This window comes from Eublepharis macularius, chromosome 11 (assembly GCF_028583425.1).
Source record: "Eublepharis macularius isolate TG4126 chromosome 11, MPM_Emac_v1.0, whole genome shotgun sequence".
NCBI lineage: Eukaryota > Metazoa > Chordata > Lepidosauria > Squamata > Eublepharidae > Eublepharis > Eublepharis macularius.
The window spans coordinates 45,607,588-45,620,408 of record NC_072800.1 but is presented as its reverse complement, the minus strand read 5'-3'; the positions used below and the strand labels follow the sequence as shown (position 1 = coordinate 45,620,408).

The 12,821-nt window shown below is 39.9% G+C and overlaps 1 protein-coding gene across 8 annotated transcripts in view; it reads right to left on the bottom strand.

Annotated features, from left to right (window-relative positions):
- The window catches only part of TBC1D5 (TBC1 domain family member 5), a 452,638-nt gene that overhangs the window by 53,351 nt on the left and 386,466 nt on the right, over window positions 1-12,821 (bottom strand). For all 8 annotated transcript variants that reach the window (XM_054991058.1, XM_054991057.1, XM_054991065.1 and 5 more), the window contains 2 exons: window positions 10,382-10,467; window positions 5,663-5,910 (listed from right to left, as the gene is read on the bottom strand). In XM_054991058.1, coding sequence (XP_054847033.1) covers window positions 5,663-5,910; window positions 10,382-10,467 — 334 coding nt within the window. The remainder of the gene's footprint in view (window positions 1-5,662; window positions 5,911-10,381; window positions 10,468-12,821) is intronic.

Here is a 12,821-nt window from a genome sequence, read left to right as displayed (position 1 = left end):
TATCATATTGCTAAATGTATTGCTGAGAGTGGTAGGCCATTCACTGATGGTGAATTTGTTAAAAAGTGCATGGTTAAAGTAACGGAGGAAATGTGTCCTGATAAGGTATCTTGTGTTAGTTATGTCAGTTTATCTGCATCTACAATCACCAGGTGTGTTGAAGAACTAGGAGAAAAGCTGCATTATGTCACTTTTTGCCAAGGCAAAAAGTTTTTATTTTTTTCCTTTGGCATTAGATAAGAGCAATGACTTTATAGACACTGCTCAACTACTAATATTTATCAGGGGAATAGATTCCAGATTCAGAATTACAGAAGAGTTGTGTGCACTGCAGGAGTTTGAAAGGCACTACAACTGAAAAAAACATATTGTTGAAGGTGTGTGAATCAGTAGAAAATCCTGGTCTGATTTGGGATAAATTGAAAAGCATCACAACTGATGGTGCAAGAAATATGGTGGGAAGTAAAACTGGTGTAGTTGCAAGAATCAGTGAAGAGATATTGAAATTAAATGGTATGCTTCCCATGCAATTTCACTGCATCATCCATCAGCAAGCCTTGTGTAGTAAGATACTTCAGTGGGAAAGTGTGATGCTTATTGTTGTATCCAGCATTAATTACATCAGGCATCATGGCCTTACTCAACATCAGTTTCAAAATTTTCCCTGAGATAGATGCAGAATATGGAGACATATTGTACCATGCAGAAGTTAGGTGGCTTAGCAGAGGCAAAGTCCTCAAATGTTTTTTTAGTATTCGTCATGAAGTTGATGTCTTTCTCAAGGAGAAAGGAAAAGGTCAAGAAGTACTTTTTGACCCTGGATGGATTTTTGATTTGGCTTTCTTAACTGATATCACAGAGCATCTGAACGCATTGAATCTAAGGCTGCAGGGAAAAGAAAAGCTTGTATGTGACATGTATTCTGAACTGAAAGCTTTTGAAGCAAAACTAAACAGTTTTGTGAAGCAAGTTAGTAAAAGAAATTTTTCAAACTTCTCATGCTGCAATGAACTAAAATTTGAGAAGGGCGGGAATTTACAATTCCATGTTGAAAGACTTGTCAAAGCACTGAACCTATTGCAGATTGACCGATTGCCAAAAGCACAGAAAAGAAATAAGAATGTTTCAAAATCCATTTGAAGTAGCACCAGAAGAAGCAAGTAACTTTTTTCAGATGGAACTAATTGATTTGCAAGCCAGTGATAATCTCAGAGACATTTACAAAGAAAATAGTCTGTTCAATTTCTATTGTGGGCTACCTGATACACTTATCAACCTAAAAAAATTGCTGCAGGCATGTTCACAGTCTTTGCACCACATACATCTGTGAACCAGTTTTTTCCAAGATGAAAATTGTGAAATCCAAGTGTAGGTCAAGAGCCTAGACAGGCTGCTAGACCTTGTGTGTGTGTGTGTGTGTGTGTGAAATACAAATAACAGAAGTTTATGGATCTCTGAAAATGACATATCACCTCTAATGCATTCTTATTGTGTGGGGATGTGATCGCAGAACACTGGGTTTAGATGCTTCACTCTGAAGACTGCTGAGAGAAGTGAAAGCAACTCTATGGTGTGCTTAGAACAATAGTTTGAGTGGAGAGTTACAGTCTACCATGTAAGGCTACAGAAGATTTAGTGCACTGATAGATGGATACATCCTAAGAGAAGTATTTTCTGATGGAGAGAAAAGATCATGGGGCGCAATATCATTGTCTATGTGATTGGGTGATATTAGGATGTCCCAAAGACATTAAAAATGATGTGATCCATCATATATTGACCAATGCGAATGTTTACTAACAGCTAGTGAGAGATGAGCCCTGACCTGGATAGCCCAGGTAAGCCCAATCTCATCAGATCTCAGAAGCTAAGGGTTGGCCTTGGTTAGTAATTGGATGGGAGATCTCCAAAGAAGACCAGGATTACAGAGGCAGCCAATGGCAAACCACTTCTGTTAGTCTCTTGCCTTGAAAACCCCAGCAGGGGTCGCCATAAGTCAATTATGACTTGATGGCACTTCTTACCACCAGTGATGGGTGAAGTCTAACAGCTTTGCTTGGAACTGGCTTGGCAAACAAAATACATTTTCCAATAGTTTGGTTTTTTCAAACTCATTTCTAAATTTGGGAGCCCATTACACTGCCTGTCCTCTGCATCCCTTCCTTTTTTTCTCCCTATACCAACTAATACATCACAGGGTGCATTACAGGCATGCTTTTTCCAGAAAGTGAACATGCCACTGCCATTTCCTAGGGCTCATTGCATTTATGACACTGCTGTTGCAGCATTCAATGGAGGGAGTGGCGAGGCATATTTGGGAGTAAGGAAGGGGACAGTGAAGCACATAAGGAGTTGGAGATTATGTCCAAAACTAGAAAAAGGCTCTTTGGGCTCCAAAGTTCATATTTGATTGCAGGCAAATGTTATGAACTTCCTGTCTGAGCTTGGGAACTTCAGTAACATCATTGCAGAACTTCAGTAACTTCACTCACTATCATTAGCAACAATTCAGAAATTCTTTAAAAACCTTTCAAATCAATTTTTGGATCCGTTCTCGGAACAGTTCATATTACCTTCATTTACTGGTCTGATTTTCTAGGGTGGCACTTTTATATGACAAACGACTCTCTTAGAGCTTCCCAAAACAAAGACTATGTGCCATTTTATTTAACTATAGTAAGGCCAGATCCATATAAAAATGCTATTAATGTTTATAAAGTTTATAAAGTATCACAATCTATTTCTTTCTAAATGGAAAGTATCACAATTAATCTATTTCTTTCTAAAAGCTTGTGTAACACAGGTGTATCAGTCCAGGAGCATGAAGACAAGCTTGGTGGCAAGAACTTCAACATCTAGATGAAAAAGCTAATTTTTGTTATAAAGGTTTTAGCAATTAGTAGCAATTTCTTAACTACCTTCTGTATTAATGTAGAATTCATATTTTAATAAAAACACATAGTAAAGAAATCAACATTCTAACCCCCTCCCTAACAATTTCAACTAATTAGTTACGATGGCTTGAGTCCTAACTTCCCTTTCTGCTTTTACTAGGTACTTCCACTGCTGGAAAAACGGTATTTTGTTAATTCCCCTCTCACTGCAGCCTTCTGTTTTGAAGCCCGTGGTGTTTCAGGGGGTCCACTGACCTATGAGAACATGATTTCAGAGGTCATGAAAGTCTGCAGGGGGAGGAGGAAATTTACCATTAATGCAGTGCATCTCTGCTCACATGGCATAGAATTCAAGCCTATGCAGCTGATTATGAATACGATTCTGTGTGACAGCAAAACCAATAGCAGCATATCTGAGACACTGCCTTTTATGCCAGATCCAACTCGCTGTCCTAATTGCGACAGAATCTATACCACTTTTACTGAAACTAGTGGTTCTTCTATGATTATCTCACCTCTCAGTAAGCAAAGGAAGCAGCAACAATCTGTTCCTTAAGGTCTGTGGAATCTGAGAGTCTCTCTACACAAGTCTCTCTACACAGGACATCTTACACAGGGATGCTCAAGTGTAGGGAGACGCAATGTTAGCCGGGAAGCATAGTTTAAAAAGACAAAGTCGGTGGAGATTGCTCCTCAGAGGGTTTGTTAATTTCATCTTTGCCTCCTGGAAGGCTCTGTCAAGGAGAGGCGAAATTGACAGAGCCTTTGGAGAATCGAAGAAGAAACAACAAACTCTCTGAGGAGCGATGTCTGCAGGCTATGTCTTTTAAAACTATGTCTCCCGGCTAACATTGCATCTCCCTACATTTCAGCATCCCTGTGTAAGATGTCTTGTGTAGAGACACTCTTAGTTAACAGTGGAGCACCCAAAGAAGTCAGATACATTTCCATTCCTCTGGTTGACAATAGGAGCTATTGGTACTTTGTTGAACTGAGAAGTGACTATTTTAGGAGGAATACAGGCTACAAAGTGATTTGAGTATGCTAATCCCAAATGGCAGTATAACATGCATCACATTCTTTCATTTGCAGCCTCCATGCTTATATACAACACATCAGATTATGACTGCAGCTAATGGTGATTGTGGCAATCTACAGTATACTTTGAAAAGACAAAAGTAGAGGTTCCTGAATATTCATAGTATGCAGAACAATATGATTTGGCAAGTTAATGGAAAGAAAAAGACTTCCCACCTCTCCCTCAATCAGCTTAATGAGGACTGAGCATGGTTCAGGATGCATGGAATGCTGAGAGAAATTAAAGTCAGTTACAGCAGGGTGGGTGGGTGGGCAGGGGGAGAGAAATTTAGGAAGCAGATGGGGAAACAGCCTGCTCAAGATCTGGCTTGCTTATAGAATTCTGGCAGAGGAGATTTGTCAATGGAAGCATTTCCAAATCATTTTCTCTCTCCCCTCCTTCTCCTATGACATAGAATCAAGCCCCACGATCCTGCAGGAGAAGACTTTGTGTGTAAGGACACCCAATGATTTATTTTGCTTCCTCCTGTCATGATTTCTTATGACACCCAACATGTAACCTATACGCAGACTCATGAAGCTGCCTTAAACTGAATCAAATCTTCGGTACATCAAGGTCAGTATTGCATGCTCAGACTGGCTGTGGTTTTCCAGGGTCTCAGGCAGAGGTCTTTCACATCACGTGTTGCCTGGTCCTATCAAATGGAGATTCCAGGGATTGAACCTGGGACTTTCTGCATGTAAAGCAGAGGCTCTTCCACTGAGGCACAGCCTCTATAATGCTGAAGTAATACAGAATGGGCAATGCAACACCTAGTTAAATTTTAGTATGATCAATGTGTTTCTATATAAGTATCAGATTGTTTCTTAATCTTTTCTTCTCTCTGTTGCTGTGTTTGCTATGCATCAGGCAAATGTGTTCTTGTAAAAGGTGTCTTTCAGGCAAGCAGCACTGCTGACTTGGGAAGGATGGAAGCAAACATGAGGCTGAATACAGGCTGTGACTCTATAACAACAACAACAACAACATTTGATTTATATACCGCCCTTCAGGACAACTTAATGCCCACTCAGAGTGGTTTACAAAGTATGTTATTATTATCCCCACAACAATCACCCTGTGAGGTGGGTGGGACTGAGAGAGCTCTGAAGAGCTATGACTGACCCAAGGTCACCCAGCTGGCTTCAAGTGGAGGAGCAGGGAATCAAACCTGGTTCTCCAGATTAGAGTCCTACAACTCTTTTAACCGCTACACCAAACTGCCATTTTAGTGCAGCTACACTATCCACTAACTGTAACTTAAGAAGATCCTTGAGAAATAAGGGCCAAGAGGACTTGAGGTATAATCCTTTGCAGAGTTGCTCCAGTCTAAAGCCCACTGAAATCAATGGTCTTAGACTGGAGTAACTCTGCACAGAACTGCACTGCCAGAGAGGAAGTGAAGGAGGTAGAAGGCAGCAGCCGAAAGAAGTAAGCAATAGGGGGTAGGAAAAGTGATTGGAACACTACAAAGGAATGTAAATGATGCTATAGGCAGAAATTTGAGGGTGGAAGAACAACTGGAGAGGTAAGGAGGCTTAGAAGAGAGATTCATATCACTTGGAGCAAGAAAAAAGAACCAAGTTCACTCTTAATCGTGAAATAACCGCCTCAAAGAACTGTACAAAGACCTTTTGCTTTAGTTTATTGCACAGCTCACTTACAGAAATAAGCAATTCCATATCGTTACCTTTGCTTAGATGAACTGGCATACTTTCAGATTTCATCATTCTTTGCTGCTGCTGCTGCTGCTGCTGCGGAAGGTCCACTGCACTCCTAATAGGTACTGCTGAAGAAGAAGGAAAGCTTCCGCTGCTACCTGCAGCTGGCACTGTAGCACCACCTGAAACCAAGGCTGGGGAAATCAGCTTTCGGCCAAAATTTAATAAGCTATTGGAAACTTTGTTTATGTTCAGTGGCGCAACCTTAGCACCGACACTGTAAAACAAAGCAGAACAAAAAATATGACTGTAAAACTATCACTTTAGCAATTTGCACAAAGCTAAACCTTTCAGAATAACATTAAAACAACACAGGACCAAGCAATGTTTTCCAAGCACATCTCCCAGATTTCTAGTGGACCTCCACAAGAATTAGGTTCAGTGGATGGTGTCCCGAGTTCACTGTGGCCACATAGAACAAGCTTCAAATATGAAGCCTGGCACCATTTTCTTAGTCTACTGCCTGGTGCTAACAGAGCCTCCCCATTCAGCTTTGGAGGACCCCTTTAACCATAAACTTTGTTATTCTCCTGTGCTGAGCTTGTTAAACTTCCAGTGTTAGGGGAAGATTTACTTATTTACCAGGGCATTTTGAGTTTGCATTTTTATTAGTTATTGTTGTATATGTATGTTTTCATTATAAATAATATCCTGTTTTTTGTAAGCTGCTTTGAGGACATGTGATGTTTGCAAAGACAGGGATATATATATTTAAAATAAAGCTATCTAAAAATAATGGGATTGTTCTTACCACTCCAATCAGCTAAGAAAGACTCTTCTGCTAGTAGATTTACCACTAGTTTGTCTGCTGGGTCACCAATCTGTTCAAGTTTCTAGGAACATAATAAAGCTCAAACATTCCATGGAATCTTATTTATATTTATTTGACAAAGAGAGTTTTGACTCTTGAAAGCTCATACCTTGGAAATCTAGTTGGTCTTTAAGGTGCTGTGGTGGTGGAGAGTACCCTCAAGTCTTAGCTGACTTATGGCAACCTCTAGTGGTGTTTTCATGGCTAGAGACTGACTGAGGTGGTTTGCCATTGCCTGCCTCTGCAACCCTGGTCTTCGTTAGAGGTCGCCCATCCAATTGTTAACCAAGGCCGACCCTACTTAGCTTCTGGGATCTGGCAAGATCAGGCTCACCTGAACTATCCAGGTCAGGGTCTTTAAGGTGCTATTGTACCTGAATCTTGCTATTCTACTACAGACTCCCATCCAGATCTTGATCCAACTGACATTTCTGTACCTTTAGGCAGCTTAAAAGATTTGAAGAGGGGATAGGAGATATGTATATGTATATATATATATATCTTTATATCTCTTTATATGTGTATTATGTATGTGTGGAGACTGCTAAAAAGGAAGATTCTGGGTCTTTCTGCCCTCTGCACACAATTAAGGAATCTCCCTGCACGGTGGGTTCCCTGTTCGTTCCACAGAATTCAGGGATAGCCATTGTGGTAGTATGGGAAAAGGTAAGTTCACTGCCATTGGGGATATATTTCACATGGAGCAAAACTTTCTCCCTTATCTCTTCTATTAATGATCTCAGCATTCATTGCAGGAGATTAACTCTCTGCTACCACTGATACATTTTCTCCAATAGAAACAACTAGCTATCATTCACTGGACTGGAGGTGGGGGGAACCCACAGCTTTCAATGATATTTTTAAAGTGAGGACAAAGTCTTTCCCTACCCATGGAGGCAAGGAGAAGGAACTAACTTTTGGGGTAGTCACGGCAACAACTTCCACACAGATCTCCCTTATGAGTAAAGACAGAAGCTTTCCAGAGACAGAAAAACCAAGGATGAGAAAAATGGCTGCTAGTGGTGAAGACATACTTTCCCCCCTTTCAGCTCCTCTGACAGAATGACCTTTCCTAAGTTATAGTTGTAGTTAGAAAGTATCAAGACATGAAACCAGATTTGGAGGAAATATTTTGACAAATTAAGCACTGTATATCTTTTTGCTACCTTTGAATGTTTTGATATATGGATGCACAAAATGATTACAACCATCAAACAAGGATCAATATCTATGTTTTAACCATCAAGGTACGAGGAAAAAATTGCACAACAATCACTAGGAAAATGAGGATTGATTATGTTACAGAGTCATTAAGAGATACATTTAAAAAGCAAGGTATTAGTTTAAAAACATGGATGTCAAGGAGATGTGAATTCAGTCTCTGGAAAAACAATTTTGTTTCATCACAATAAGCATCATTGACCTTGGATATCAATGGTATATTTTTAAAGCAAGCTGTGCAATGATTCAGCCTCTGCTGTCTTTTGCGAAGATGAAATGCTTTGTTTAAAGAAAGCTGATTCAAAGACATTTCTTCTCATTATGTAGCCACTGAGAAAGCAAAATTGCTATAAATACTGCACATTTATGTTTTAAATGAAATATGCACAATTTTTGTGAACCTATTCAACAATTTAAATTTGAACCATATGAATAAAAGATGCTTTGTTAGTTTGTCTTTGTCTTCCATTTTTCCTCACTGGATTGTTCTCTATAGTGGATTTCCTAGTAACTTGCTTGGTCCAGTTTTAAAAGACTAAAGCCACAACCAGCAATGGAACAGACATGGGCACGAATCGAAATACGAAGCAAATTTCATCACGAAACAGGCCGTTTCGTGTATCGTGAAACAGCGTTTTGTGGGGCCATGGTTATCACAAAATTATCATGAAATTCACAACTTTGGGCCTGTTTCGTTAGCTTCATGAATGGTTCATAATTGCAGACAGGCTGGCACCGATTCATTGATTCCCTAGGCAACAATGTGTCCAGACCTTTTGTTGCCATTGGAAACCCCAATCATAGCCCACTTACCCTTGACTGGCAGCTCTCCTAGCCATATGGAGAGTTTCCACTCTGCCCTATACAGCCAGGAGCTGGGGGTCAATCCCCTAGGCAACTAAGGAGGTGGGCCTTCTGTAGCCATGGGCACACTAATCTCACCCCTCCAAACCCTGTTAGGCGGGTCTGTCAGCCAACTACAGACCTCCTGTTCTGATCTATGTCAGCATTTTGCTGGGATTGGAGTGGGAGAGTGTGTGGAAGGATTTGAGAGTGTGCTTTTGGCTGCTGCTGCTTTAAAGAAACTGAAAGGAGCATCTTATTTCCAGCTCTTGGCCTTGCTGTAGGAAGGTCTTTGGGTGAGGGTGCCTTTTTTCCTCCCCTCCACCCCCACTCTGTCTTCCTGGCCCAGCTCCACCATGACCGGTCCTTCGTCCTCCTCTGATCCAGCAACTCTTGGTCCCCATTTCAGTCATGCACTCTGGCAGCACTTTCCTTCCCACCCTTCCTGATCAACTGGGAGTGTGGGTGGAGAAGAGCCTGCTGATGTCTCCCTGCGAGTTTGGCATCTCTGGGTAAGATGGGGGCTGTTGAAATGCCCTGGGTTCTGACAAATCATGAAACTAATGAATCGTTTCGGCAAACGTGTCAATTTTGTGAAGTTTCATAATTCACGATTCATGGATTGCGATGAAACACGAAACTCTCTTTTAGGGCTTTTTCTGTTTCGTGCTCATGTCTACAAGGGAAATGCCCTTCATCACCACGTGCTTCCAAATCTCTTTTAGCAGCTGCCACTGCCACATTAAATCTCAAATTCCTATCTTTCTCCCAAAATGATACTTTAAGGTCATTATTCTACCTTGCATGTCTTCTTCCTTCATTTGGAAATTCATCTCCTTTGCTTCAAGTAGGCTTGCTGATACTTTTACATGCACAAGCATGTTTCTGAAATGTCAAGTCAGAATGGCTGCTTGCACCTGTCCTAGTGGGGAAACTGTAAAAAATGGGGTTTGCCCCATTTCTTAATTCATACTGAATTACTCCCAAACAAAGTCTTCGTACTCCAGTGCTATGTACATTGGCCATACTATTTTGGAAACTTGAGCTGTACCTTAACCATCTGTCTGTAGGCAATACAGGAATCTTTTCCTCCACATCCCTCAATCTTTCCCTGGAAAACTACCACTACTTACAACTCAATTTGTGGTTGCTAGTTAAACCAACGTAAACTATAGCAGTTTCAGCCTGGAGCACTCAGAACTCTTATGAGCACTACTGGAAAACTTTTCTCAGTGTTTGACTTGTAGGGGACTAGCCCCCTGACTGCTGTTGGTATATAGTTTTGAATAAGGAGGCAATGACTGAAACAAGAAAAATCTATGTATGCTGCTGAGTTAACAGGATTACACTTACCTGTAACTATTGTTCATTGAGTGGTCTTCTTTGCAGCCCCCCCCCCATATGGGACTGCAGAGAAGCCCCAAAGATGCATTTGGGGGATATAACATGAGAAAAATAAACTAATTCTGTACCAATCACTGGCTTACTCTGCTCAAGCAGACATGAACTAAAACAGGGTAGTGGCCACAATTCCACACATACATCAGAGACTGAGGTGGGTCTGAACTGAACCCAGTTTTTAGGGTTGAGGTGTAGTTTTCATGCGTATTTAGGACTGTAATCCATGCTAATGAAAAAGACATTACTTAAGATGATTTTGATCTAATACCACATACTTAATTCTTGACAGTCCTTACATTTAATGTTATAAAATTATTTGTAACCTGTTCACAATCAGTAATACCTTTAAATAACATTTTCTATAATTGTTCATTAGATAACTTTTGTTCTGTAAAAGGTGAAAAGAACTTACCGAGTTTTATTCATCAAGTCTGCACCACACGCTTTGTAATAATCTAAATTTTGTCGGAATTGGTAAGTCACAGGCCTTGGATTTCTCTGGAGGGAAAAAATTGTCATAGTGAATAAACCAAAGTTGGAAACTCAGCTAAGTAATTAAACATAGTTTTAAATTATATTAAAATGGACAGCATATGATTTCCATACAAGTCCTTATATATAAAAAATAGACATATGAAGGATGAAATTTCATGTTATTTGTCTACTGCATTAACATACTGGCATGCATTATGACTCAGTTACAGGTTACTAGCCAGGTAATGAAGTAAAATGACTATAATTTTCCTGACTAAACCAAATATAGCCGCTAGATGGCACATGCAATCTTCTCTTCATCTATGTAATATACTAGATAGAACGATAGGTCTGAATGTTTAGCCACATATGGCACAGAAAGCTAAATTAATTGTTTCCACTTTTTCTCTTAAGAAAGCAAATTAATAATATACATTTTAAATTAAATGGATCTAGACTTAATGTTTTACAAAAACAAATATGTACATCCTATCTATATCATACATGAAATACATGCAGGTAGCAGAACATACCAAGTATGAAAGTGTGAAAAAATGTTAATCATAATTTTAAAAAAGCCTAGCACTAAGCTCTTTGCTAATAGAATTTCATTTTAAATGTACAGAAGACTGAAAAATTAAATCAAGTGGATTCCCAGGATCTGTGCTTGTGGGGTTCAGTTGTCCGACTCCAGCAGAAGAAAATGATGTGGGGTACACAGCCCAACTGGAAAGAACTGAATTTGAACATACAGAAACCACTCCCTTCACTCAAGGGTCCAAAATGCAGGATAAGATACAGTAGAATAGGAAATGTGGGGATCATCTGCCATATAAAAGACACTCTGGTATTCGTATGTATATATGATACAGACAACCAATAATGGCTTCCAGATGAAACCCCCTGAATTCTTTCACATTTTGCATTTACAGAGACCTGTGCAGATAACAAAGTGAAGTTATGGAAGCTGAAGCTTTTTTGCTTGTTCTCCCATCATCTTGATATGCTGATTGGCTCTTTTCATTGAACCCACATGTATATCAGATGTATGCATGTAGAGAATTTATATTCATCTGTAGAGAATTTAGTACTTAGAACATTTTAGGCATACACCCGAAGTATGTAATATATGCAATGGTTTCTATAGAACGCACAGAATCTCCACTCCTGTTGTTACATATAATTTAGTAATTAATACAGTGGAAAATGGAATATATTTTAATTTTTCCTAGCATTATATAATTCTAATGTGTAGAATTATTCTAATGCATAAAATTATAGTAATTTTGAAAGTATTCACCCATATAATCATCACTTGACCATGTAACAGTCAAGAGGTCTTTTCATAATTACTCTCGGGTCTGTCAAATTTAATCAAGCACCATCTTCTTTCGTTTATAACTATTTCCTGATATTTCAGTAACTACTTTTATCAGCTACTTGGTCCTTAATGGGAGATAGTGAAATCATGAAAGGTGATCTCAAAGCTGTTTTAGCTCACATATGAGAACTGCAAAGATCATGGTGAACAAGTTGCCCGGAAAACTTAATGCACCTGAAACACTGAGGTCTTGCTTAGGATGCTGATAATATTTATGTGCCATTTGAACTTACTGTGATCAAACTGTTTCTTTACATGTGAGTCAAGTCCCCTGGCTGGACTGTTTTTGCTAAAAGTTTGTTTAAAAGATCGAATATATTCATCCTATCTGTCCCATACTCAATACTATTACACATGGAATACTCTCAATAGGTTAACTATAAGAAAACTTCCCCTAGCTTCAGGCATTGAAGTGGCAGCCAAAGTACCCCAAGTGCATTCCAAAGGGCCTTTCGCATGCACATGGGGCTTTGTTGATTCTGATTTCCAGTTGCAATCCCTTGAACTGCTTTGGATGCTGCTGCAAGAGATTGTTTGGGGTGGGGCTGAAGGATTAAGGATTGGACCTTATTAGCTCTTCCTCTTCCTCTCGTCTAATTTCCCTCCTCACTGCACTTACCATCCCATGTGACTTTTATCCATAGAGGCCCCACAATTCTTGACATAGCCTTTTGGGGGCCACAATCTCCCTGCTAGGGTTACCAGTCCCAGCCTCCACCCCTTACAATCTCCCACCTGGCCAGCAGGGGGGAGAAAATGCAGGAACGAGGCTGGTAACTCCTGCATGCTACAGAATACTTCCGTGTCATGCTGGGAATGATACAATTCCTGATGCAGTCTGCAAGCAATGGGTTGCACTGGGGGCTAGTTCAGTAAAAATTGGCTCCAAACACTAAATTTGGGGGCAATTTTTAATGAATCAGCTTCTGTTGTGACCTGTCAATTCTACATTGTGTCAGGAATGACATCATGCCCAGTGCAACGTGGAAGTGTTCCA